Source organism: Diaporthe citri (assembly GCF_014595645.1).
Source record: "Diaporthe citri strain NFHF-8-4 chromosome Unknown scaffold_2, whole genome shotgun sequence".
In the NCBI taxonomy this organism is placed as follows: Eukaryota; Fungi; Ascomycota; class Sordariomycetes; order Diaporthales; family Diaporthaceae; genus Diaporthe; species Diaporthe citri.
The window spans coordinates 6831815-6858452 of NW_025064847.1; the positions used below are offsets into that span (position 1 = coordinate 6831815).

A 26638-nucleotide genomic window follows, 5' to 3' on the forward strand; every position below is an offset into this window, starting at 1 on the left:
GGAATACTTCTGATCTGCAAAAACCTAGATAAGCATATCTGCAAATATTTCGCTTTATATACGAGGCTGTTAGAAATTTGTTATGAGGGAGTCCTCCGACCAGCTTGAGCCGCATGACTGGTCGATATAGCCACGGCACATGCAAAGTATTTACACTATAATCGTATCATGTTCATGGAATATGTCCTGCGAATTTTATGTGCTCAAAATTGATGGGTCCATGGACAGATTGAGGTCAAACCGCAATTTTGTAAACGTGAAGCTCGAAATAATCAAGGCCAAAGGGAGTCATACATGAACAACCAGTCCTCCCAATAACTATCGTATCTACCCACAAGCCAGCTCCTCCCATCTCCCTCCGCATCACCGATCCTCCAAGGCCGCGTGAGCAGCCCATCCCCCCTCAGGTGCCTCTTGAGCGCGACGTTCATGCTAAAGGAGCTGGGGCTGACGCCGAGGAAGAAACTGCATCGCAGCAGCACCACAAAGTCGACGAGCGCCTGCTGGTCCCAGCTGAGTGCTTCGAGCTGCCGCAGGAGCTCCCCGCCGCCGCCGGAGGTGCGCAGCAGCTCGTGCTTGGTGACGACGCGCAGCCCCTGCTGCGCCTCCGCCAGCGCCGCGAGCCTCGCCGCCTCGGTGGCGTTCCCCGTCGCGAGGTACGCGTGCCTGGGCGGCGCCGGGTCGAGGCCGGCCACCCTGGCGAGGTACGCCGCCGTCTGGTTCCCGAACGAGGGCCACGTGCCCAGCGCGTCGCTCTCGGTGCGCAGGTGGATGCCCACGAAGCCGCGCCCGTCCCCGCCGCCGGGGGTATTAGACGCCAGCTTCTGCATCGCGTCCGCCGTCCTCTCGCCCAGGGAGAGGATGTCGTCCCGGAACCGAAGCAGGCCCCCGAAGGACGCCGCGAATTCTGGGCCGTCCTGGAGGACGGGCCAGTTCCACTGCACGCCCCAGTTCATCCTCACAAGCCTGGGCTTCAGGACACCGGTGGGGCCCAGACGGTGCTGCTGCTGCCGCTGCTGAATCTCATCCCTCTCTCTCAGGAAAGCGTGGAACCGCTCCCCAAATAGTGCGGTGTGGCGGTTCAGGTCGCGCACGTCACAGCCGCCCCTCAGCCCAAAGTGGTTCGGCGTGATCTTCTCGGGCCTGACGCGCCCCGCGCGCAGCTCCTCGGCGTCGAGCCCGGGCACGCCGGCGAGGTCGTCGCCGTAGACGGTGATCTGCGGGCAGGCCTCGGCGAGGCCGCGGCGGAAGTGCGCCTCGTCAAAGAAGTAGTCAAACGGGACCTGGTCCCCGACGAACAGGTCGGCAAGCTTGGCCGCGCTGCGGGACTGGATTGTCGGCAGCGCGAGCCCCGTGGCGCCCGCGTCGATGGCATAGCGCAAGCAGGTCAGTATGAAGTTGCGGATGTTGCCGATGCCGCCCGAGTTGTTGTCGCAGACAAAGACCAGGCCCGGCGTCCACCCCTTGTTCTCGCTGCAGACGCGGGCCAGGGGCCAGGCGACGAAGGGCGCATCCGGGGCCGATAGGTCAAGGTCGGTGCCGTTGTCTTGGTGGTGACGGCCAAGAGTGCTGGAGCACGGGATGACAGCGGCGGGCGAATGGGGGCATTGGTCGAAGATGCAGAGGCGTGGGAGGCGGAACGTCCAGATGGTGACGAGGCTGATGGCGCAGACCAGCGCGAGGACTTTGCCCTGTCGTGGGAGCGACGTGAACATGGCTGGGACGAGTGCGACGGCGACAGGAAAACGCCGTCCCTCTACTGTATGAGCCACATCAACGCCACCTCGCGGTTTCTGTGTTGTGGTTGGAGCCGCCCCCGAGTCTGTCTTCCACAACTTATGCTCGATTCGGAAATGACGACAAGACCGGCCGACCTATCGCATGATAAGCATCACCATCGACTGTGCAGACAGACAGAGAGACACATGGAACACTGCAGGTGGACAGTCTATCTCTCTTTTTGTTGTCCCTTCTTTGCGATTCTTCCGCTGCAACCTGCCCCTCTCGATTTATCCAAGTGTCCCCTGCTCTTCCGAGGTTGGAATCAGCAGCACGGAGCATCGGGCTCCGTCACTCCTGGGAGTCGGCACGAAGTTGCCATCTGTCGCACAGCTTGATGCCGTACCACGCATAAATTTCCAAGTCGATTGGTGTCCCACCAAGTATTGAACAGCGTACTGCGACATGACTCTTGGGACCACAATCGAGCCTCGAGTTGGGATTCCCAACAGGTTGTCGCCAGGCACCCGCCTCCTCCCCTCCCTACCTCCGATAGTCGAGGAAAGGAACACCAGTTGGTTACTGCCATTGTCGCTGTCACCGGCGGACAGTCACTTGGTGATTCGTTTTCATTTACCAATGCGCATTCGTTTCAAGTCTATGAGGTATCCGGTGCTGCTATTCATGCGCAGCAGAAATCTAAATCAAAAACACCAAACCCTGGTCATGACAGCCAGCCATCATCGCGGAAGCAGGCGATGCTGCGCCCCAAATACAAATACACCTCGTAGATACGCGCTCACGCTTGAGCCTATTACGTTGCCCCGATGGCCTTGTCCGCGGCCAGGTCCTGCTTCACGGGGTGGATCAGCGCGCCTCTCAGACACATGCGCCCCGACTCCTTCTCGGATTCGGGGCCACCCGCGCCACCGGACTCCCGGCCCAGCCACCGGTGCCACAGTGGCGGGCCGAACTCGGTGTTGTAGTAGTAGCTCGCCGTCAGGAAGTTGGCCTCGCCCGTGCCCGGGGTGAAGGGGAAGTAGTACACGCTCGTCTCTGGTGTCTCGGCCTTGTTGAACACCGAGTCGAGCCTGTCCAGTGGCCAGCGCCGGTCGAAGTAGACGGGGTGTGGTATGTACACGCCCTTGAGGCCGTGGTGCAGCGTGATGGACCCCGGGAACATCTCGGGGAACATGGTGTGCTTGTTGCGAGAGGCTTCCTCGTGCATGGCCTGCAGCAGCCGGCGCGAGAAGCGACCGATGGTGATGATGGACGTGCGGCGCGGCGGGACCGACTGGTTGTAGCCGGTGATGTCGTAGCGCAGACACCACGCGTTCTTCTCGGGGTCGAAGAGCGGGTTGAGGGTGATGAGGTCGGCCGGCTCGCCCACGCCCCACTCGTAGTTGTCCTTGTCCATCGGGTGGGGAGGGAAGGTGGATGTGTCCACGACGCCGTCGTTGAAGATGGGGCCCCAGGGGCTGGGGAAGTTGCTGGCCTTGGTCTCCTCCTCGACGTGCTTGACAAAGTCCTCCCAGCTCCCGTGCAGCCCGGGGATCCAGTACCGCTCGTTGCGCTCCCACAGGTACTTGCGCGGCTGCTTGTCGGACCACTTGGCTGCCGCGTCAAAGAACTCAAAGTAGTTGCCGGTGTAGCGCAGGTCCAGCTCCCAGTTCCAGAAGAACTCGTACTCGGGGTGGTGCTGGGCGAACCACTGCAGCGCAAAGTGTGGGATGCGGTATACACTGTACAGCGGCTTCCCGCTGTCGTTCTCGATGGTCATGTCCTCGGTGAAGCCAGGGTAGTACTCGGCCATTGCGGGGACGGACCAGGGGGTGGTGATGTCCCAGAACTCCTCGGGGATGTTCTCCTCGACCATCTTGCGCGCCGTTTCCGGGTTCGAGATGTTGATCGAGTCGTCGGTGATGTGCAGCAGGATGTGGATATCGTACTGCCCGCCCGTCTTGAGGGACAGCTCGTTGATGAGGGACCTGGTGGTGATGATGCGCATAGGCGACCACTCGATGCCGGTCCACGCGCGCAGGACAAGGGCGTTTCGGGCTACAGTCTTCTTGCCGGCGATCTTCTCGGCCTGGGACCACAGCCTCGACAGCGCGCCACCTGGTTTGTTGACAGCATCCTTGTCCAACCCAAACCGCTCTCGGTTCTTTTCTAGACATCTCTTTTGCACCTGGTCCCACTTGATCTTGGAGTAGTCGATCTTGGGGATCATCTGCTCCAGAGCTGCCTCCCCGGACGGGACACTCGAGCTCAAAGCCGCCATCTGCCTTGGAATATGAATAGCCATATGGTCCGAGCCTGCCAAAACGCTCAAAAGCATTGGTTCGGGGCCAGACCAAGCTCTTCGTAACCGCCAAAGTAGGGGGCGGGCATGTTCGCAGGTATGCCGGGGTAGGAAATGGTGTCGGGAGCTGGTACGGTTCCTTCGTTGTCGAGGAAGCATTTCTGGACGCCGTCGAGATGGGCGTAAGGGTTCGCTACGGTGGGCTGGAGGGGGTTCTTGTCTGCGACCTTTACGTCGGCAGACTCTTGGAGCTGTTCGGGAACCCATCGCTTGTAGTCGACGAGGGTGCGGACCCCGTGGAAGAAACCTTGGAGACTGATGGCGCGTTATCAGAGGTTAGAACGTTGGCCGTGTGGACAGAGGAGTAGGGAGCTCACGGTTGGTAGTCGTTCCAGTGGTATGGGACCTGCTGGAAAGGAGTCTGGTGCTCAACCTTTTCGGCGTCGGGGGGTGTTGGAATGGTCGGGTCCGACTGGTCCTGCTGTATTGGGGCGGGTGGAGGTTTTGCCCACTCGTCATGGGTTTGTGATGTTGGGACGGCCCATAGTCGCCTGCTGTAGAGGAAGAGACAGACTGTGAGGACGATGCATGTTGTGAGGAGCTGCTTGAAGGAGGGCGGATGCATGTTCCTGCACGCCTTCACGAGCAAGGACGGCAGCGGCCGGGAGGAGTGGGAGGGGGGAGGAGGGTCGTGGCGCGGGGGCTCGAGATGGTTGTGGCCGCCGGACGAAGATATCCTCGAGGAGTGGCGTCGGTGGTGGGTGTGGTTGTGTTTGTTGTCGTCGTAGGGCAAAACGTCGCCTTCTCTCATGGCAGAGGAGCAGCCGAGGTCAGTTAGTCCGGGTCTGCAGCAAAGCGGTCTCCTATCCGGCTTCTGACTAGACTCGGTCTCACTCAGTCAAGTCCCCAGAGCTTCTTTTCTTCTAGACTCCACGTGTCCAGGTCCACCTATTCCAGACACGGCAGATGGCCCCACTGTATTGGTCTTGGTTGATCTCGCTTGACGGGCGAGCTTATCGAGGGGTGGAGGCCGCAGGAATGCTGGTCCTTGGTTCTTTGGTCGGGTTGGTAGCTGGCCGTTTCCTGCTAGCACATGCGGTACGGCTGAGGGCGAGATGTAGGCCCAGGGCAAGAGAGAGATATATACAAATCAATGCCCGTCTGGATGGAGGATTCGAGGTCGGATCAGGATGGAGGAGAAGGAGACAGAGGGAGGAGCAGATAGACGTGACAAGCTGCCAACAAAGAAGCAACAAGTAATGCAATTATGGGCAGAGGGCAAGGGCCACCTTGGACGGGGCCACTTTTGTTGAAACGAGCGGATGTGGGTGAGGAGCTTTGCCCAGCAGCGCAACAGGGAAACGATCGCCTGGTTCTTCGTCGGATGTTTGCCCGCGGGTTTGTTTTGGTGGTGGATGGGGGGGGGGGGGGGGGTCGAGATGGTTGATTCAAATGAAATGATGCACTTGATGTGATCCCTCGCATCCTTGCTGCAAAAAAAAAAAAAAAAAAAAAAAGACTGCTGTTGGCTGCCCTGTCCGGTTTCCCCAACCCGCCTGGCGCCCCTCTGGCGCCCCTGTAGCCCACCCCAGGCTAGTTCCTTCCCGTCTGCCGTCCCGAGGAGACGAATGCCAGTGTCATCCCCTGACAAGGATCAGCCAGCCACTGTCTTGGCTGCTTCAATGTTTGAGCATGATGAGATGCACGTGTGGTGTTGTCCACTGTTGCAGCACCTCGAGTGTCGAGTCCAATTATTACTCTGCGTGTACAACATTGTTCTCAAACATATCTCCACATCAAAACCCAGATACGGGACGGGCCATATTGATGCCGCGACAGATGAACCACAATTCTCTGGCATTCAGAGAAACAAGTCGTCGCATCCGAAACCAACTCCAAGACTCGACACAAGTGCCACTGAATATCAACAAACCATATGACGTACAGTTCGGTGCATTGCTCCCGAGTACCATGGTGCACTACTATGTACAGCCACGTGCCTAGAGCACTTGTCTTTCTTTCTTTGCTTTTTCATGTCACAATGCATTAGGCGAATTTATCAATAGCTCAAAATAGCAACGACCAATCACACAAGAACACGACGGATTCCTGCTCTGCACCCGTACTTCTGAACGCCGCTTTCATACCTGATCATGTTGTTCTATGGCCAGGATCGAGATGGTTTGGCCCAGGACCACTATTGGTTCAATATACAACATCTTCGTCTTCTTTTTGAAATCGAAGACCGAAGGGTCAACTAGTGGGAGAACCCACTCTCAATACTCAAAATTTGCTCGACACATCTCGTCCATACACACCGGGTAGCCACATGCAATCGATGTTTCTTTTCGGTTCAACCCTACTCAAACTCGCCGGGATACCGATCCTCGAGTGCATTTCTTACTGCCTCCAGGCACTCCGCCTCGTCCTTGGGCGCCCAGTCGTACGGGTCATCCTCGACCGCGTCCTCCGAGCCTCTGAGTTCTCCATAGCACCCATACCAATGCACAATTCCCCGCTCCGTGTCGAGCAGGAAGATCCCGCCCAGTTCGCTCTCGTTGAACGTGAGGCTGATCACCTGCGGCGGGATGTTGTCCACGTGCTCGGGCGGCTCAGAACAGATCCGGGCGGACTCACCGTCCTCGTCTGAGACGATGCCGTGTTCGCCCGCCGTGTCCCTCCAGTCGGCGAACTCAGCCCATGGCCCGCACTGCACCCGCTCGTCGCTGCGTATGTACGGCAGGTGGCGCAGCAGCTGCACCACCTCGTCCGTCTTGCCTAGCCCGCGCATCGTGTCTGCCGTGATGTTGGGCCAGCCCCCATCCGGAGGCTCCACGATGTCGGACTCCTCGAGGTACAGCTTTGTGAGAAAGTGGTAGTAATCGCGGATTGCGGCAATGCACTCCTCGCGGTTGTATGTGACGTCTTCCAGGCTGGGCATCTTGATGCTGGCGGCGATTGGGCACGTTGCTCCAACGCAAAGGTGAGTAGGTGTTCGATGTGATGTGATGTGCGAGCGTGGATCCTCCAAATCCGGCGAAATTGGAAGATTGTGTGGAGGTGGAGGGGTAGACCGATCCAAAGGATCACACCCTAGCTGCATTGCCGAGTTTCTAGCTCGTCCTCGCGAAGTCTTCAGGTGCTTTGCAGGCACAGTACTCTGCTGATTCATATTACAATAGTGTGCTGGGTGGCAGACTTGTGTCTTCCCAGCTGTGGTATTCTGGGTCCGCGACCGTTTCCCTCCTGACCGTGGTCGTCACCATTATTCCGCCATGCTCGACCTCGACCGCCTCCCCAGAAGGTGCCAACGCCTTCGGAAGCACCTCGACCACACTGATCGTGCCGATATGCCGCCTCGTCATTTCCTGCTGACTCCTCTCCCCAACCGGAAACGCCTGGACTTTCTCGATCCACGAGACCCTCTCCCCAGGGGTTGGCCCCAGGCCTCCGTGCAGCTGCACGGGCTGCCCTGGATGCGGCTCCACTTGCGTCAGGAGCTTGTGGGACGCAGTCCCGTCGCTGTGGACCGGGCTTCTATTCGACGCGCTGCTGCGTTGCCTTGAATGGCTCGACTGCTCGTCTTTATTGCGGCTTGTCTTGCCCAATGCCTTGAATAGAATTAAGAAAGACGGTAGGGTCGAGTACAGCACGATGGCGTCCGCCTCCGCTACTGACCAGATAAGTGGTATTGTATAGTCATCTATAGTGAGCCGTTAACGCACGAAAACACCAACGTGATACAAGTCGAGACCTTACATGTGATATCGTTGCTTATGTGGACAACTACTGCTGCTCGGCCGACCGTTGTCACTAGAACCCTGTGCAGAGACGGTCAGCATTGCTCCGGCCGATAAAGCTGATGGGATTCTATCTCTCGAGGCCCGACTCACAAGCAAACCCCGACAAGATTCAACAATGGGCCAATCTTTCCTGATAGAGGAAGGGATCGTCTATTCCAGAGTGATATGATCGGCCGTAGGAACAACAGGATATCGAATATGAGATTCAATGTGAACCCGGTGAACCACATCGGCTTCTGCTCGAAGCAGACCCCATTGAGCTTCACGATAGCCTTGTCCGCTCGTGGCTGGCACGAGAACAGTGACACAAGTGTCTCTTCAACACCCTGCACGATGAGTAGTGAGATGAGCATTCTCTTGAGAAACAGCCGTGGTTGGCTCTTGTTCCTGTCAAGAACTCGGAGGTAATGATCCAGGATCGCCGCCTTCGCAAGGGTGAGACTCATGCTGTAGCATATACCCGCTGCTATCGCGACCTGCCATTGCAATTAGTTGCCGTGATACGACCGCCGTGTTCATTACTTATGCTTGCCTTCACGAAGACAGATAGACGTTCCAGGTCAACCTCGCTCAGGTGCTTTCCCAGGCCCAAGGCGGTCACTTGGTCACACCGTTAATCATCTGGTAATCGTTCCTCTCTGGAGAGTCCTCGGCAACACTCACTGAGACATGCGCTCACGTTGAGCACGAGGGCGAATATCTGACAGGTCAACCCATGTTCCCAATATCATCAAGTAGGTCTGCGTACAAAGCTTAGAATTATTAGGCCTGGATGGAAAGAACTTGTCAGCACCTTTCAATGATGAGGAACAAAATGCCCGTCTCAGAAAATCACGGTGTACATCACGGCTTATGACGCCACTCTTTCATAGCCCCCAAATATCTCAGGTATATTTCCTGGGAAGCTCCGAGGGGTGGGCCCCCCAAATCGAGACGGGGTCCGATGATGTCCCAGGGATGGGCGGGGCTGGTGCATGGAGGTCTATTTGTCTTGTTTGCTTACCGTCTTCCAGCTCAAACGCTCTCGTGACGGCTGCCTTCACTCCGATCCTCGCGACGAGGACCAGGCTCGTCAACGTGAGGAGGCATATTGGCGTGGTGAAGGCTACCGAGATCATTTCTTGCTCAGACATCCTCCATCCGGGTTGCTCAGTCGGTACACATGGCGACAGGTGCCACGGTTCTTCCAAGACTGAATACTTGGAGGCAGGTCGAGGAAGAAAAGCAATGCCGAAGGTGGGGACAACGTACCGCATTCAGAGATCGGACAGTAATCGAGGCACCACTGTTCTCTTTTGAATGCCAGGCAGCCCAGGCCCGGCCATCGAGTCGCCAGGGTCGCACTTTGGCAGCACTAGAGCAAACTCTCTTTTGCGCGGTAAGATTGGCCACAACGACTAGATGGACTTTTATGATTTCCACCCTGATACCCATCCCCAATCAGCACGCAGAGCCGCGTGAGTAGAGTTTGGCCTCATGTTTGCGCTAGGAACAGGCCGGTTTCAGCCAAAGTCTACTCGGGCTCCCCTATCCCTTTTTTCACCAATGTTGAGGATGTCGACCGCCACTATTTGCTCGGAAGCACCCGAGCACTGAGTAGCAAAGGCCCAACGCCGTGCGTGCTTTCGAGGCGGGGTTTGCCCCATTCTGCAATGTCGATCGATCGTACGTTGGACCCCGGGGTGAGTTGCATCGTGTTTGACGGGGCTGTACTTTCATGTAAGCAGAAAATAAAAATTGAACCCCTGTCTTCTTGCCGCTTGTGAGATTCCTGGGTATCCTCGAGAATATAGACAACAGCCGCACCAAACATATGCTCGATTTTCTGAACAGCACCAACGTCTATCCCCAGATTCGACAACACATGCGTATCACTTAACCAGCATCTCACAATTGAACGAGATATGTCCTAGGTGATCTCCCATGAAAGAATTCAGATTGATTCTTGCCGGCTAGACGCTTCCGAACCATTGCTGGCGTCCACCATAGCATTGTGATATCTGGTGTGCCAGATCTCCCTTCCCCTACCTCCTCCCCGTCTCAGACATAAGTAGAGACGAACCACAGACCTCCCCAGTCTCATTCATTCATTCATCCCATCAAAGCGTTTTGGGGCTTTGATTCCCTACCACGGCTGCTCCGACCCGTCATAACTGTAGAACTTCCCGTTGTCCTCGTCCTTGGCACCGTGTAGAACTTTCAGTATGCCGGAAATACTCTCTTCCGGCTCCAGCACCGCACCGTCGCCACCCATCCGTGTCTTTACCCAGCCGGGGTCCACCGCCAGCACCACGGCCTGGGGTAGCCCTGCCGTCCGCAGCTCCTCGGCCTGGTGCACCGTGAGCATGTTGACCCCTGCCTTGGAGATGCTGTAGGGCAGGCACTTGCGCGGCGATATCCCCTCGGACTTGGCCAGGCTGCCCAGTCCGGATGTCATGTTAAGGATGCGCACGTCTGGGTCCAGCGCCCCGCTGCTTAGGAGCAGCTGCGTCGTCCTCGCGAGCCCGAAGACGTTGACCTGTAGGTTGGTATGGAGTGCGTCTGCGGTCATCGACAGGCTGGTCTGTTCCGAGTGGAAATTGACGCCTGCGACGTGCAGCAGGAAGTCGATCTTGCGGCCAGCCAGGAGTGAGGTTGCCTCGGGCACGAAAGAGGCGATGGAGTCAGGGTCGCTCGTGTCGCAGACCAAGATGTGCGTTGAGGATGACGCCACGGACTTGAGATCGGCCAGGTCTGTGGAGGCATTGCGGACGGTGGCGATGATGGTGTTTGATTTGGTCGCGGCGAGCTGCCGGACAAATTCAAGACCTAGGCCACGGTTGGTGCCGGTGATGCAGTATATTTTGCCGCTCATGGTGACGTTACAGTAATTGCGTGGGCTGTCAAGTTGATAGCAGAGAATGAATCTGGCCAGAAAGAAGGCTTCAATTGATCCACGTGCAATGAAACACTTGGTACTACTTGAAAAGTCGATCAATGATTCATAACAAGCTTGTTATAGCCGCTGTGCTGGATCGGTAATAAGTCGGTGTGATGTGATGTCGAGCAAATGCTTTGAGCTACCATGTCCATTTAACCGGCACCACGGGCCGGATATACCTCGAAAAGACATCATCTCCAATCCCGCCCCTCTGGCTGCATCACCATGCGGCTCCTTCAACAATCTTTGTGAGAGCGTGCATACCGCCGCAAACATTGTCTCGTGATCCATGACAGACCATGGGTCTTGTTTTCCCGTAGAGTTACAAATCCCAAGCTGATATTCCAAGAGCTTCGCAGCATATCGCAATGCTGGTCGCCTGCTGTTCTTCGTACAACTTCATCTCGTCCATCATCCCCTCATCTCCCAGGACCTCCCTCAGCTGCCGTTTCGATTCGGAGAGAGCATTCTGCGGCGAAACTTGCAGTCTCACTTCTGAATCATGGTGCAAATTACTCTGGAAAATACCGGCCGCTGACAACGGTAGAAAATCTTCATACTGGATCGCCTGCCACCCGACCAGTCCCTTGACGACAGCGTCTTGCAGCGTCTTGACACCGCTGGACTTCCCCTGCTTCTCCCCCTTCTCGGTGAGGCTGTACTCGACCCATATCAGCCCTGCGCTCCTCAGGGTCTCCCAGTCGTCGGGCAGTGCCTTGTCGAACAAGGCCTTGAACGCAGGCTCTTTGCCGTCCACGAGCAGCCTTGACCGCGTGGCCTCCGAGATGGCCTCGTCGTACTGTTTCCTCCCCTTCCGAGTCAGCGCAGCACCCCGTTGCTCAATCTCTCCAAAGCGTGCACTGTGGCTGCCTCTCATGCCCTTGTCTGCCGCCTGGTCGAACACGATGCCCTCGTCAACTGCCAAGAAGCTCGTTTGTCTCAGCAACACGTTGCTGTCACGCTCCGGAGGTCCCTCGACACGATCCTTTGGCTCCAGGCTGACTTCAAGCATGCCCCGTTGAACAGCATCGATGTTCTTCGTCGCGGGGGTAAGATGGTTCAGATGTGGGTTACGGAAAGCCATGATATCGATAAGTAAATCACCGTTTTTATCGGCCTTGAGCGTGTCATAGTCTTGCTTTGTTAAAGCCACCTGGTTCCTCCAGGCGAGTGTCTCGCACCCCCCACGGATGAATTCATCTGCTTCCGCCGCGGTGAGACCCCCCTTTAAGGCGGCAAGGTCGGCAAGGTCGATCGTCCTCTGACTAAAGACCGAAGAACGCTTGCTAAGAAGGGACCTGGCGAGCGGCTGGAGTGATTCGGTGAGAAGCTCCGGCCGCAATACCGAGACAAATAACCGGAAAGGTGCTATGGATAGACCTTCTTGGGTGATGGGTCTAAAGGCCGTGGCGTGAATTGGTAGCCCGGCTGCCGAGAGGTCGTAGTAGCCCACGGAGACCATACCCAACACTTTGAAGAATTTCGCCGCTACACTCAATTCGGATAAAGAGGCAAGACGGACAGCGCCATGTCGTGGCACCTCGGTCAGGGGAATATTCGCGTCAGAGCTGTCGTTGACTCTGTCTACCAACGTCTGAAGTGTTGCATACTGTGGTACTTCTTGGGAATACATGCGTGATAATGCTTTTGCAAAATCCAGCCGCAGTTGGGCGGTTGGGATGAACGAAGACATGACAGCGGAATATCAGTCGCGACGAAGTTGTTGTTGAAGCAGGTCTTCCGGTAATATGTCTGGGAAATGGAGCCCAACGGCCAAGTATCAGTAAATTGTCTTCTGACTGCAATATCATGAACACCTGGACTCTCACACGTATGAGATGATGAAGCCTCGTCTTATGCTGGATTGTGACGTGATAACGAAGTCGATAGATGTGGGCGTACCTCTCTTCCTACCCAAGATCCGCGCGGCAGGATAGGATTATTTGTAAGGTTGCGGTTACACAGATTCGTATATAATACTCAGGTCTTTTCCCGCTTGTATATCTCTTTCCGAACCATTACAATGGATGAGGGGCATTCTTCCTGACAGCACTTACACCGAGGTAGGCCGCCAGAGGAGAGATCCTACATCCGAAAATCAGCTTCCGCATTCCCGATCCGCTTCCGATCGTAGGCGCTCCCCGCACATATCTCCGACGCTGGCCGATAGAGCCACCCGACGGTGACTACCTACCTAGGTAGGGTGGCCCAGGTCATCTCAAACCGTTTACCGCGCCTGGACGACGAATCACGCAGGATCGTCGGTTTGGAAGGACCATTATCATCACCAAGTCGGCCACTTTGAACTGACAATCGCGTGGAATTGTTTGATAGACAGAGTTCATGGCCTTGGGAAATTGTTTTTTTTTTTTTCTTTTCTTTGTGTTTGGCACTCCAGACGTGAAATATGAGAGCTATCATTTGGAGACTCAGATTTATTCAAAGCGACGATCCATACCAACTTGAAGATTTTCCTACGACAAGCGATGCCCACTTGCGCGATAGACTCGCACAAAGAGACGATAATTTTGGACTTAAGTCCTCTACATATCTACTGAGTCGGGAGTATGGCTTAATATATAATTATTTTCATAATATGTCATCAGCAGATCCGCAAGCTGTGACTTGGTAGGCGTGGTGTGGTCTCATAGTAATGCTGAAGGCGTTGTGGGCTTCAGTATCGGTGACAGCTTGCTTCGTTAAAATCACTTCTCGAAATCTTCGCACAATGCACGCCGTATCGCATTTTCTGATCAAGAATCATCGCTGCGCAGTACAGACGAGCATATTTGAAGGATGGCCATCGGATGTCTTGGTGATTTTGCGACCTCCCGGTTCAGTATCAAGGTAGAAAGAAGCCCTTCTGCATTTCTCATTTCATGGCTTTTCATTCGGATAAGCAGGTGTGCAAGTGCTTTGGTTAGGCGTTCCAATAAGAATAACAAAGCATCGGAAACCCGGTTGTTGACATGCTGATGGGCAAGATGAGATGCTCGTATGTGAAGTTCGAGGCGTGCGTCTATCAGCTGGGAAAATGCTCTGCGGAGCTTGGAAGTGTTCGACGAGGGGTTATTCATTTGCTGCAAGACAATTGATCTGGGGTGGAGTAACCTAAGCGCAGTGTGGTGCACGCGCAGACAGAGGTTGGGCGCATAAATTTCCCTATTCGGTAAAAGAGGCGCCAGAGACTGGGACGGGTGTCGGCAATACTCGGGGCAAAACTCCCGAGCTCTTCTCAACTCCCTGACCGACTGACTCTGTCTTCGCGGGCAAGCGCGTCCGCATGAAAAGAGTCCAGTATCTAAAGCTATTTTCCCTCATAACTGGCGCTTCAATTCATCGACGACAGCCTTCGTTTCACTCGAAATTCAACCGGCGAACTCTATCCATCATGCCTCTCTACAAGCCACCCAACTCCAACGCCCCTGTGCTTTCGCAATTCTCGTTGAAAGGGAAGGTCGCTGCGGTCACAGGAGGTGCCCGAGGCATCGGTCTCGAAATCGTCAGGGGCCTAGCTGAAGCCGGCGCCGATGTTGCCCTCATTTACTCAACAAATAAACAAGCCGAGGACACCGCTGCTCAAATCGCAAAGGAAACGGGGGTAAAGGTTCTGGCCTACCAGAGCGATGTCCGGTCTCGCGCATCGATAGCCTCAACGGTTGAACAGATCGTGACTGACTTTGGGCGCCTGGATGTGATGGTCGCCAACTCCGGCGTCTGTGCTGATATTCCAAGTCTCGAGTACACCGAGGAGTCTTGGAAGGACAACAACAGTGTCAACCTCGACGGAGTGATGTGGACTGCGCAAGCGGCTGGGAAGGTTTTCAAGCAGCAAGGACGCGGCAACTTGATCATAACAACGTCGGTCAGCGCCACTCTCGTCAACATCCCGCAGCGGCAGGCCGCGTACAATTCTTCCAAGGCGGCGGCTGTGCACCTGGCAAAGAGTCTGGCAGTTGAGTGGGTGGACTTTGCCAGAGTCAACTGCGTGTCTCCGGGCTTTATTGAAACAGACAGTAAGTGACCCAACGCCGAAGTCGGAGTTATCAGATTCTTACTCGACCTAGTGCTACACTCGCAACCAGAAGAACGTTTCAATAAATGGATGGAAATGATCCCCGGCAAGCGAATGGCCGAGACATCGGAACTCAAAGGCGTAAGTCCCCTCCAATTTATGCGACATGGCCTAGGCTGACGAAAATGTGTCAAAGATCTATGTTTTCTTGGCCAGCGACGCTTGTTGCTATATGACAGGTGCGGACATTATCGTGGATGGAGGGTACACTTTGACATAGAGAGAACGTAGATCTAAAGTTAATGATTCATCCAACAGTTCAGCTTTCTTGAGCGAATATAGATAGTTTGGCGAGTAGTCTTGAGCAAATTTCAAGTTTCGTTCTCCGAATTGTGTCTCATTTGCTGGTTTGGTTGGTATCACCACGATGACAGTACCAATTCCCATTGGCAAATTCATGTCTGCGAAACTCATCAAAGTTGAACATGTTCAGATACAAGATATTGAGTACGGAGATCTATTCGCACCTACAAAAACGGTGGGTACACCGGTACATCACCACCTCACCCACACCCAAAACCCATACCCAAGACCTAACACACCTATACCTAACACGCCTATACCTAACACACCTACACCTAACACCTATACACCTACATACCCATATACCCACACATCTAATACCCACACCCACACCTAAGGTATAGGTAAATGAATTGGAGCTAAATGATGTGCTCTAACAGCTATGGCTATGGTATGAGTTGACATATTGGAATCTCCGTATTCAAGATATTTGGTGGTGGGGGGGCGGGGGCAAGGGATCTGATACTAGAGAAGCAAATAAGATTCCGAAATACATGATGAGGGTCAGGCCTGGACGCAATAAGATGCTGTCATTTCTCGATCTTGATAAAATCAATCTTTTACCTAGGCTAGAAGACACTGCATATTTCGTCACGCGGCCCAAGGGATTACTTAGTATTTCGAATATTATCCCAGGGATTTATTCCACATGTTGTGTTTGGCTCTGCGACATCTTCTTTTCTGCCACGTCAGTGGAATCATCTTCGTGGGCAACACGTTCAATCCGAGCTTCTTCGTGATCGGAGTACTTCTGAGGTCTCTTGCTTGTAATGGCGTCCTTATCGCCAATCACAATCAGTGGCGGGTTATTGCGGTAGTACTCGTCGAGGTCCTCCAGTGTGCGATTGGCTAGAAGCTTCGTATCAGTCTGAGTCCCCGCCACAACTTCTGTTTGGTGGTCAAGACAAACCTGTCTCCGGGTAGAAGAGACAAATGATAGGCAGGAAGGCAGCATTCAAGACTGTGAAGACAATCCAGAATCTCCACCCAAGGTTCTGAATCCCGATCGGCGTGATCTGAACTATGACATAGTTCGTGATCCTGATCAAATTGTCAGTCGGACTTTAGGTTCCTAGCCACCACACCACAGATCTTACCAGTTCGTAGCAGTTGCTACAGCGGCACCTTTTGTGCGCATGGCGATGGAATTGATCTCAGTGGGGTAAAGCCAGGGAATTCCCAGCATGCCCAAACCAAAAGCGATGTAGTATAAGAAGAAGAAGACGATGGATCCTTCTGCTGCCTTCCGGTTACCTCCCGCTTCGCCGAATCTGAGAAGAATAGTGATGATCAGGAATGCAAAGCCCTGTCCCGCAGTGGAAATCAACATCAACCCCCTGCGGCCCCATTTCTCAACAAGCGTAACTGAGACGCAAGAGAAGATCAAATAAGTCACGGAATTGACTGCTGTCAAGAGTCTTGCTAGTTCAGTCGGTAGCCCTACAGCTGTGATCAAGACTGTCGGTAGGTAGTAGGACATGATATTGATTCCTTCAAAGCTGTTAGGACCTTGATATCTTGCGCTGGAATCACGTACCTTCAAACTGTTGTATGAACTGGGTGCTAGCTCCTGAAACAAGCCGGCGTGGTGGTTTGGTCGCCTCGGGTTGCGGCCGCAAAAGATCTCGCCATCTAATCTGGTGCTCCCGCTCGTAATTGATGCTGAATCGAATCTCTTCCTTCTGCAAAATGACGAAGGCGTCGTCCTGAGGCTTCGCCTCAAGGCAAGACAACACCTTGGTTGCCTCGGCCTCGTGTCCATGTGCCATCAGCCACCTGGGAGACTCAGGAAGCCAGGGCACCGTGGCAAACAGCGCAATAATAAAGACAAATTGGAACGCAAGGGGGAATCTCCATGCAACGGCACCACCAGCAAACGACAGGCCATAGTTAATCCAGTTACACAGGGAGAATCCCGCGATATTCATCATCATCTCGAACATGACCAATTTGCCTCGCCAATGTGCAGGAGCAGTTTCGGTTTCCCAGATCGGGGCGGTGGATGTGTTGATACCGTTGCCAATTCTGCCGTGGAAGAAAAGCTTAGAACTTCTGTTCTGGGTTCACTATTCGTTGAGAAAGTGACTCAAGTCTTCATCACTTACCCCAGAACGGTGCGGCCAACAAACATCTGCGCCAGACTAAACGAAGAGCACATGAGTATGGCTCCAACACTCATGATAGTCGTTCCAACGATGATGGATTTGGTTCGTCCCAGTCGTTCGCCAATCGTAAAGGCCACCATGGCCCCGACGAAACAGCCTATATCATGTATTGCAGTGACTGTCGAAAGCATTTGAGTCTTCTCTGGGCCGACGAGATCATGGAGTTCAAGAAAGTTGTCGGTTACGATGACACCGCTGAATGACCTGGTTTTCAACGATGCTTCCAGAGTCGCGTGGATTGCTATTCGGATGAACTGATATGCTGTATGCAAACATCACTGGCTTTTGAAAGGCCCCTCCGGAGTTATACACAGATGCTCTCAGAGGAGAATATGACGGGGTCATGGCTGACAGGGGCAAGACAGGCTGCAGATGTCTTCCCCATGGGGTTGCCGTCACATCGAATAGCAAATGCTGGGGTATACCTGTCTTGCACTGGGGAGGGACGGACTTCACAGAAACTAGGCTAACGCTTTTGGGAATATTATGCGATGCCCTCCCACAACAAGATCGAGCAGCCTAAGTACCTAGTGAGGGGTCAACAAACTCGTCGTCTCGTACTGTAGCCAACCTTATACTACCAAATCCAGAATTTTGTGCGAACCCATTGTTGCCGAGTCTGCAGCATGGTGTTCAAATCGAAGGATGCCGCAGACAAGGAACAGACCCAGATCCTTGGAGCGAAACCGGGGTCAGAAGCGATCAAGGAAAGGGTGGTGAGTAGCGCTCAGTTTGGCTTGACTGTGCACAGCATCCGCTGATCGTCATGCAGCCCGGAATGCCGCAGGCGTAAGATCAAGTGTGACGAGCAGCAGCCCCGTTGCGGTCAATGTCGAAAGGCCAACCGCAACTGCCGATTGCAAGATTCAATATTCAGGCAACATGAGCTTTCAATTCGGTACAATGACTCGTTTCAAGGTGACCAGGGAGACGAAGACAACTTGGGTGCAGGCATTTCTGAGACGGTACCAGGCCATTCCATTGGCAGACATCGAACTGGTAAGCGAGAAGCTCCCGTGCGCTTAGTGCCTCCGGCTCCTGATAGACTGGGGATTGACTGAAGCAAACGCATTTGTATTCGACCTAGATAGTCCAAGGGTCGACCCTAGCATCAGTCAAGAGGAGACATCGGCCGGGAACGATATTCAAATCGCCAATGAGCGGATAGCTCGTGGTGGCACTGGCACCACCGCGGGGCAATCCTCTTTATTCGAAGACAATGGACACTTCGACCAGGACAACTTGAACCCGGAGCCAGACCAGCAACTCGGAGAGGAATCTGCAGAACTCGATGTCTCTGGAATTGAAGCCCTCAGGAACACTCCAGAGGAGCTATTGCTTCTGAGGCATTACTCGGAATGCATAGCCCCATGGTATGGCCTTTTGTCGACCCATTTTATGATCACTAGCTGAGCCCCATACGCAGGATGGACTTGCTGTATCGCTACGAGGTCTTCAGCCGGGAAGTCTTAACTCTGGCCCGAGACCACCCGATCCTCCGTTATGCAGCGTGCGCGGTTGCTGCCAAACAACTGGGTCAGATGCGAAGCCCCTTAGCAACAATCATCACAGGCAAGACTCAACAGAAAATCGCCGCGAAGCTTCAGCATGGCCCGCTCGGACTGATGTGGTACGGAGCGAAATACTATGAAAAAGCGACACAAACACTGGTCAAATCGATAACATCAGAACACCCCACCCACAATTACGGCTCCTCCCCAGCGTCGCTGTCCTCGGGTGATCTGATGGTACGAGCAGATGGGGAGGATCCAATCGTGAGACTTCTCGGAACATGCATCCTCATCCAATATGAGCAGATCAGCGCAAACAGAGACGCGTGGTCGGGCCACCTTTTTGGCTTCTCCAAGCTTCTTGACCTCATCGATGATAGAAGGCTGCTCCATCCGTACCCGATGTTTGAGGCGGTGTATCCCTTCACCAAAGACGTCATGCAGGTCAAAGCTGCATTTTGGAATTTTGTGGTGAATGACCTCGAGGAGTCCTGTGAGTTGAGCAACAGTCTACTAACGCATTGTTGGATTGCGACTGATCCGTCCTGCAGTCGTCTCACACAGAAGAACACGCATTGATACAGAGAACCTTGCCCTGTGGCGCAACATGGGCCTTTTGGTTGAGGATGACGGGAGCCTGACTACCGGCGCCAGCCCAAACAGCCTCACAAACACAGCTGAGCACGCCAGGGACAAGGCTTTATCATACACCCTCATCCGTTACCTGTGTAAATTGATCAATTACCTGGCACCCTCCTCACACCTCGAGACCATGCTCGTTCAACCGAGACAAGCCTTCAGGTCCCTCGAAGAGCAGTTTCAGGCATGGTTCCAGACCATCTCCTCATCCTTCCTCGCGGACGGTACCTTTTTCACGGACCACCATGCCGGCGCAGACGTCTCTGGTCTCTTTGGTCGAGAACTGTGGTTCAGCAACGACTTGTGTGCCACAACGATGATGTATTACCACATGGCATGCATGCTGCTCCTCATTCATCGCCCGTCGGAACTGCTTCCGGGTGACTCGGCCATCGGAGGTCGTCCTCCTTTTGATATCCTGCGAGCGTTTCGTGAGGTCGAGAATAGGCTGCAGTGCCACGCATCTGAGGTGGTCTCGATCGTGCGTGGGACACCTTGTGATGCGGTAAGGCTTCGGGCGGTCCAGCCATTGTATGTTGCTGGGAGGTGTTGTACTCAAACGGAGGATCGAAAGAGGTTGGTGAACATGCTCAGGGAGATACAAGATGATCTGGGCATTGCTACTACGTACCGGATCGAAGCTTTGCTTCAGGAGTGGGGGATCGGGTGTGATTCACTGCGTCTTGGACCGACTTGATTACCAGAGAATCAACACGGAGATGGCCTTTGGACAGATCCTTGATGGTTGAGAGATCTCGACACAGAGAAAGAGCAATATCTGCCAAGAATAGTAAACATGCATTCGCTGTGGACGCAGCGGGAGAGCCGCGAGACTTTTTCGCCGTCCCATACTCTACTTGTTGCTGATTCAAGCAGCGCCCCCATAGCTCGCTGCTCCAGGAGCGCGATATCTCTTTCCGAGAAAATCATGGCTGTGCATACACGCAAAGATCATCTGATCAGAATGGGGCCAGAAGCGCGAATAACGAAATGGCTGGGTTCGCAGCACCTGCTCGTGGCAGGCCGGCCGTCGTGAAAATTTCCGTTTCGGGAATTTCAGGCGCTTCCGTCTGGGGCGAGGGGATGTGGGGATGTCCGTCTTGGTAGATGCGATCTGCACCACAACTGAGGTATTCCAGAGGACGCAAGCGGTCCTTTCAGCAACATGCTTTGTGGAAACTCATGTCGTTCTCGCTCGGAGAATTGAGGCAGCACTCCATGCGCCAGCGACATAAATACCTAGGTAGCTTGCACACAAAGCGGTCGAGATCACTGGTTTGACTGAAGCGGCAAGCACGTGAACATCAACCGAACGCGCACTTCCACGACTATCTCCAAACATTCAGGTATGTTACCCGTCCACTATTTACCTCATGGGTCATCTGACGCTTTAACAGAACCCATCTTTCGTTCTCAAAGATGTCAAACAGGTTGCCATCGAAGACAGGCCAATACCGCAACTCAAAGATGACCATGATGTGCTCGTAAATACATGTCTCACAAACCGGTATCTGTGGCCGTGACGTCCACTAGTAAGCCAGCGAAAGCCATCTTCTCCAGACAACCACTAATGCTCCCCATCAGCTGGCAACGAGGCCGAATCGGCGAGTACATCGTCAATGGCCCAATGGTCGTAGGCCAGGCCACGAATCCTCAGGCGTCGTCGTCGAGGTCGGCAAGCATGTCAAGCACCTCAAGGCGGGCGACAGGGTCGCCATGGAACCAGGTGTGCCCTGCCGCCGGTGCAGCTACTGCCGTAATGGCAATTACTTCATCTGCCCCGACATGAAATTCGCTGCAATGCCGCCCAACATCTATGGAACGCTCGCCAAGTACTACATCAACGCCTCAGACTTCTGTTACAAGGTTCCGGACAGCGTGTCCATGGAGGAGGCGGCCCTGGTGGAACCCCCTTCTGTTGCCTGTGCTGTGTGTGAGACTGCCGAGCTGAGACCACATCAGACGGTGCTTGTGTTTGGCTGTGGTCCGATCGGGGTGCTGTGCCAGGCCGTGGCGAAGCTCTGGGGCGCTTCCAAGGTTATTGGGGTCGATGTTGTCGAGAAAAGGCTGGAGGTCGCGAGGAGCTTTGGAACTGACGCAACGTATGTCCCCCCGCGCGCCGGAGCCGACATTGACCCGACAGCCCACGCAGAGGCTGTCGCGGCGAAGATGAACGAGGAGTTGGGCCTGGCAGACGGCCCTGATGTCGTTCTGGAGTGTTCCGGCGCCGAAGCATGTATCCAGCTCGGCATGTTCGCGGCGAAGAAGGGCGGGCCGCTCGTGCAAGCAGGTATGGGCAAGGAAGTGGTCGCGTTCCCGATCACAGCTGTCTGCACCAAGGCGCTGTCTGTCAAGGGCGCCATCAGGTACAGACCCAGGAGCTACTCGGCTGCTATCGAGCTTCTCGCTGGCGGCAAGGTTGACGTCAAGAAATTGATTACCCACCGGTACAAGTTTGATCAAGCGGAGGAGGCGTTTGACTTGGTACATGCTGGGCGGCCGGATGTCTTTAAAGTCATGATCGAGGGCGTGCTCGAGTAGGCTTCCGAAAGGGCTAGATTTATGTCAAATATCATAGCAGAAGCTGACGGGAGGAGACAGCCTTCTATCGACAAGAATGACCAGCTCATCAGCAACTACTTTGATACCGCTATGTACTGTTCAAGCTTTTGCCCTCGCCGCATATAATATATACATAGAACTTGTGCTGCGCGTAAGGTTTCTTTGCGCCGCGCCACACTTCCAACCCTGGACATCACTGTGGCTTTCAGATATAAGCAGCGTCCACCCAGTCGGCGTAATCGCTTCCCAGAATGTCGCCAATTTCCAGCGCCGCACTCAGCTTCGTCTCGAAATTGCGCTCACCAGACGCCCCATCGCCGGTGTTGTCGATCTCCCCATACACCACAGAATCAGTGCGAGGGTCGTCGTCGTTCCAAGCCTTCCACCCGGCACTGTTGATGAGGTCCGGCAGCTCGGTGCGCTGGAAAGCCACGCGTGCGTACTCCCCCCAGGGACGGCCAAGATACACGTCGCCGGCGGACACCTCGGCGCCGGAGGCACTGGTCACGGTGGAGTCCGTGATCACGTAGTAGCTGGCTGAGGACTCGCTGGTGCGGCCGCTCGCCGTTATACACCCTGGCCCTGCGACCCCCAGAGTTGAGTTTGTGATCCACAGCGAGCCCTCCCGCCCAAAGATGAAGTCGGTGGCTCCCTCGATGTATCCATTCGCAAAGATCTGGGTTCCCTCCCAGGTGAGAAAGGTGTCCTGGTAGCTGTAGAGTCCGACTCCGTAGTAGCCCTGCTGCGCCTTGTTGTAGGCCATTACAGCCACGGCCTGGGATCCCTTGCCGTAGGTGTTCTTGATGTCGATGTTGTATATGGAGACATTGGCACCTTGGTTATCGAGGGTGGCGGTGGCCTCGTTGTTGGAGGCGCCGGTGGCCTGGCTCATCTTGTATTCGAGACTGACAACATTGTTGGCGTTGGATGAAGTATCGGTGGTTTCTCCGTATATGGCAAGGTTTTTCGTAGATGAGGGGATTTTGACCTAGTTCTAGGGTGAGTCTACTTCGAATATCGATGCGAGAATTCTTAAGGCCCTGCTAACCTGCTCGGTGTATGTGCCCTTGTAGATGAAGATACTGCCAGTCGATGTAGCATCTACGGCATCTTGGATCTGGAGGACGTCAGAAATGTTTGAGCATGGTCCTTTGGATGACGAAGCTTACTTTGCTGTAGTCACAGCTGTTGGAGCACACAGTGACTGCTCCGTCAGGAGGAGCAGATCGGGCTGCGGCAGAGACGGATGCGACCAGCGCACTTCCCAGAAGAGTAGACTTCATCTTGATGAGATGCACTGAGTTGAAAATCAAAATAGCGGCGGTTACGATTCACACCAAAGCGATCTTCGCCAGATACAAAATCTTACCAAGGAATGACCATCCGATCAACGCGGCCCGAAGAGCTTATATGCATACTTGGTGGATACTTGGACCTATCTTTGCCCCAGAAAGGGGGTGGTCGCTGCCGTCAGAGCGAAGCACCTGCGCACATCCACTGTCATCCGGCAAGACCTGAAACGCATCCAGTTAAACCTATCCATATCATCTGTGGACTTCCGGACATTCGAAATCTCCCACATGGCGCCTCTTTCTACATACTTGGTACTTCTTAGAGTGGGTTAGTGTGTCCGGCCGTGATTAAAGGGGTTTGTGGGTCTCCACCGGATCTCGCCATACTGCCCTGAACTCCTGGAGTTGTCCCACCATTCAGCGAACGAGATGGTGATGATCCGTAATTTTTGCGGGGGCTCAAATACACGTAGTTGCCATGGAGCAGTACTCGTCGGATTGGACGACAGTTCATGACTCTCTCCAAAATCATCCAGCAGGACGAGCGAGACACAGCATTGAGAACGTTTTGACCCTCTTGTGAAACGTATACATTATCTATTGCCGTATTATGCTCTTGTTATGCACTTAGCGTGATCTCTGTTGTGAACGCGATCATCAGAGGCGTCGTCTAGTGCTCACGGTGGTATTTGTCCCCAAGATGTAGGGCAGCACTCTCTTGTCTGTGAAAGCCCACAGCAATGGCGAGTAATCAGACGCCCATGCATTCCCCGTCCAGTAGGTATTGTGACGGCCCTGCAATCCATACAGGCTCTTGTAGAAGCCTGACTGAATCGATTCGGTCGGGACATTAAGGCCCAGCAGCGCATGCGGCTGCCAAGCCGCGAATATGTCGTCCCCTGGGCCGGTAGAGCCACCAAGCTGCAAAGATGCCAGTGACTTGCCGATCTTTGTGACAGCATCATGCACCAGGCCCCGTGCTTTGACCGAGTCGGCTTCCCCTATGACCTTGACGGTCTGATAACCTGGCACGCCGACCGTCTCCAGACGCCATACGTAGGGAGTAGACGGAAGATTGCCGACTGAGGACGTGTCGACGTTGATGAAGTTCGTCAGGTCAGGAAGCCCGGTTTGCGTTGTGACGCCCACGAAGTATGGCACGTGCGACCATTGTTCGAAGAGATGGGTCTCTTCGTCATCGAGGTCAAAACCGGCGAGGTTATCCAGGGTGGGCGGAATCGTCACGAGCACCTTTTTCGCCGCAATTTTCGCGCCATTGCTCAATTCAATGTTGGTGGTTCCGTCTTGGTTGCGTGTTGTCGATGCCACCTTGGTGTTGTAGACCACTCTGTCGCTCAGCCACTCGGCGGCAGCATCATAGACTGCCTGGTTGCCCGCTGGTGCATACATGTATCCACTCGCCAAGCCGAGGATGTGAGCTGCTCCGAAGTTCTGGACGACGTAGAGGGTAGGGGCCTCGAGGAGGTTCCCAACAGTGTGGGCAAAGGTGAAAACGACCGAAACCACGTCGCTGATGTTGTATTTGGCAACGAACTGGCCGAAGGGCATCAGCAAATCCGCCGGCACGGGATCTGGGAGATCAAAAGTGCCCTCGCTGAGGAAGGGGAAATTTGTCGACATGACGGTCAGATAGTTGGTGAGTGGGCCGATCAGGGAAGTTGGATCCGGATAGGTGGCGTTTGGGATCACTACGCCAGCTTTGAAGTCGGCCACGTAGGTCTTGAAGGGCGAAGTGGCGGACGCATTCAAGGCGACATCGAATCTGCTGAAGAATTCCTGCGTCTGCTCGTTGTTGATGTATGCTTGCACTCCGTAGTCAACCGGCCGGTTCGTTGCTGGATCATAGAATGTGTCGACATGACCACCAAGACGGTCCGATGCCTCGATGACAGAGACCGAGAGGTTGCCGCCCTCAATCGCGCGCCATGCTGAGTAGACTCCAGTTGCTCCACCGCCAATAACAACAAGATCGCGGTAGATGAGGCCATTGTCCGGATTGCCTGGGTCTATCAGCACACTTGACCCGGGAGCAATTGAATACACTGGCTGAAACATTCACTTACCCGTTTCTGAACCACTGCCCGAGCCAGAACCGCCAGCTTGACCCGATCCTGACCCGGAGCCGTGCCCTGAGCTTGAGCCCGGGGATGATCCGGACGGGTTACCACCAGGGCATGCACGTGGGCTCCTTGAGTGCTTGTGAGGAGAAGCTGCAGCCAGGAGCCCAAAGGCGAGCAGGAATCCTGCTTTTAGAGGTCCACGGACGAGCATCGTGCAGAGCTGTCCTGTTTGACTGGATTAATGATCGAATGAATACAAAGGGAATCTGGTTCAGCAATAATCGCCGGGTTGATGAAATCCTGCAGAATGAGCGGCAGACCTCTGTTCTGGGCGGTAGCTCAATGCTAAAAACAGAGACACGGGTGCTCAGCGGTCAGCTTGACGCATGGATAGCAGTCGCACCTAATTATACACGAGGTAGGAGCATATCCGGGAGAGCCGGAAATTTTACTGGAAGTTTGAAGACAATAAACATGCCTTTCACGACTTATTTAGGGGCTCACAAGCCTTGGCAAATTAGATTCAATTCCAATATAGTCTAATCCGTCGTTGCGTGGAGCTCAAGCTTGATCCTAAGAAAGCTTAAAGGGGATACGGAGTCATTTGCCTTGGCCCTGGCTCGATGCGATGGAGGCTCATAACAGAGTCAGGTACCGGTCATATATTTCAAAGAAATCAGTACGACTGCCGTGTGCTACGAGAAGGTTTCGGCGTCATGGGCTTCTTAATAAAACATTCGGGGCGTTACACGTTTACTGAGTTGATTGACGGCCTGGTGGTCTTAGCACGTCGGCACAGCAACGAATCGCCAAACTTGGCGATTGATGGCTGGCAGTGGACATATTACAGTGTTTTCCACATACTCGGTACACAAGTAATTAGTTCCCGAGGTCAAATGGCTACGCATAACGGTCGGCGTTCCTGACTTCTTGTATGGGTGGCCAGGAGTATAAACCACTCCGGAGGGCGATTTCGGTACATGACTTTAACGTTACTCCGCGGCCGGTACCACACTCGTCGTTTACAACTACGTCATTTGACCAAAAATCAGGTGCCAATTGATTTCAATTCGTTGGCTGCACCACTGTCTCTTGCTTGCTTCCAGCTTGTCCCAACAGCTGGAGGCTTTGACGCGTATATTGACGTCTTTCGCACATGTGCTAATGCGTTGATCTCATCACATCAAGTACCTAGGATGCAAACCCCTCTTTTAATGCTCCTATCCTGCCTTGGTTTCAATGGGAGTACATCTTGGTCGCAGTCCA

General features: G+C 54.3%; 11 protein-coding genes across 11 annotated transcripts; 2 read left to right on the top strand and 9 right to left on the bottom strand.

Annotated features, from left to right (window-relative positions):
* Positions 1–272: 272 nt before the first annotated feature.
* On the bottom strand, positions 273–1715 carry INS49_007405 (uncharacterized protein; the record flags this gene model as incomplete). Its single annotated transcript, XM_043168170.1, has 1 exon — positions 273–1715. One exon carries the CDS (start codon positions 1713–1715, stop codon positions 273–275), a length of 1443 nt encoding a protein of 480 aa, XP_043029314.1.
* An 818-nt stretch (positions 1716–2533) lies between these two features.
* Positions 2534–4024, bottom strand: INS49_007406 (uncharacterized protein; the record flags this gene model as incomplete). Its single annotated transcript, XM_043168171.1, has 1 exon — positions 2534–4024. One exon carries the CDS (start codon positions 4022–4024, stop codon positions 2534–2536), a length of 1491 nt encoding a protein of 496 aa, XP_043029315.1.
* A 23-nt stretch (positions 4025–4047) lies between these two features.
* Positions 4048–4832, bottom strand: INS49_007407 (uncharacterized protein; the record flags this gene model as incomplete). The annotated part of the gene is made up of 2 exons (XM_043168172.1): positions 4048–4336; positions 4399–4832. 2 exons carry the CDS (start codon positions 4830–4832, stop codon positions 4048–4050), a joined length of 723 nt encoding a protein of 240 aa, XP_043029316.1.
* Positions 4833–6380: 1548 nt separating this feature from the next.
* Positions 6381–8957, bottom strand: INS49_007408 (uncharacterized protein; the record flags this gene model as incomplete). The annotated part of the gene is made up of 6 exons (XM_043168173.1): positions 6381–6969; positions 7700–7724; positions 7781–7842; positions 7915–8300; positions 8363–8424; positions 8828–8957. The coding sequence occupies 6 exons, from the start codon at positions 8955–8957 to the stop codon at positions 6381–6383; spliced, it is 1254 nt and encodes a 417-aa protein (XP_043029317.1).
* A 992-nt stretch (positions 8958–9949) lies between these two features.
* Positions 9950–10678, bottom strand: INS49_007409 (uncharacterized protein; the record flags this gene model as incomplete). The annotated part of the gene is made up of 1 exon (XM_043168174.1): positions 9950–10678. The coding sequence occupies one exon, from the start codon at positions 10676–10678 to the stop codon at positions 9950–9952; it is 729 nt and encodes a 242-aa protein (XP_043029318.1).
* A 388-nt stretch (positions 10679–11066) lies between these two features.
* INS49_007410 (uncharacterized protein) lies at positions 11067–12437 on the bottom strand (the record flags this gene model as incomplete). The annotated part of the gene is made up of 1 exon (XM_043168175.1): positions 11067–12437. One exon carries the CDS (start codon positions 12435–12437, stop codon positions 11067–11069), a length of 1371 nt encoding a protein of 456 aa, XP_043029319.1.
* Positions 12438–14135: 1698 nt separating this feature from the next.
* Positions 14136–15039, top strand: INS49_007411 (uncharacterized protein; the record flags this gene model as incomplete). The annotated part of the gene is made up of 3 exons (XM_043168176.1): positions 14136–14760; positions 14812–14900; positions 14956–15039. 3 exons carry the CDS (start codon positions 14136–14138, stop codon positions 15037–15039), a joined length of 798 nt encoding a protein of 265 aa, XP_043029320.1.
* A 723-nt stretch (positions 15040–15762) lies between these two features.
* INS49_007412 (uncharacterized protein) lies at positions 15763–17301 on the bottom strand (the record flags this gene model as incomplete). The annotated part of the gene is made up of 5 exons (XM_043168177.1): positions 15763–15971; positions 16033–16163; positions 16220–16487; positions 16660–17147; positions 17228–17301. The coding sequence occupies 5 exons, from the start codon at positions 17299–17301 to the stop codon at positions 15763–15765; spliced, it is 1170 nt and encodes a 389-aa protein (XP_043029321.1).
* Positions 17302–18169: 868 nt separating this feature from the next.
* On the top strand, positions 18170–21978 carry INS49_007413 (uncharacterized protein; the record flags this gene model as incomplete). The annotated part of the gene is made up of 6 exons (XM_043168178.1): positions 18170–18286; positions 18314–18660; positions 18714–19291; positions 19350–19918; positions 20835–20921; positions 21022–21978. 6 exons carry the CDS (start codon positions 18170–18172, stop codon positions 21976–21978), a joined length of 2655 nt encoding a protein of 884 aa, XP_043029322.1.
* A 226-nt stretch (positions 21979–22204) lies between these two features.
* On the bottom strand, positions 22205–23282 carry INS49_007414 (uncharacterized protein; the record flags this gene model as incomplete). Its single annotated transcript, XM_043168179.1, has 3 exons — positions 22205–22987; positions 23048–23116; positions 23169–23282. 3 exons carry the CDS (start codon positions 23280–23282, stop codon positions 22205–22207), a joined length of 966 nt encoding a protein of 321 aa, XP_043029323.1.
* A 666-nt stretch (positions 23283–23948) lies between these two features.
* Positions 23949–25583, bottom strand: INS49_007415 (uncharacterized protein; the record flags this gene model as incomplete). Its single annotated transcript, XM_043168180.1, has 2 exons — positions 23949–25312; positions 25376–25583. 2 exons carry the CDS (start codon positions 25581–25583, stop codon positions 23949–23951), a joined length of 1572 nt encoding a protein of 523 aa, XP_043029324.1.
* Between the last annotated feature and the right edge of the window lie 1055 nt (positions 25584–26638).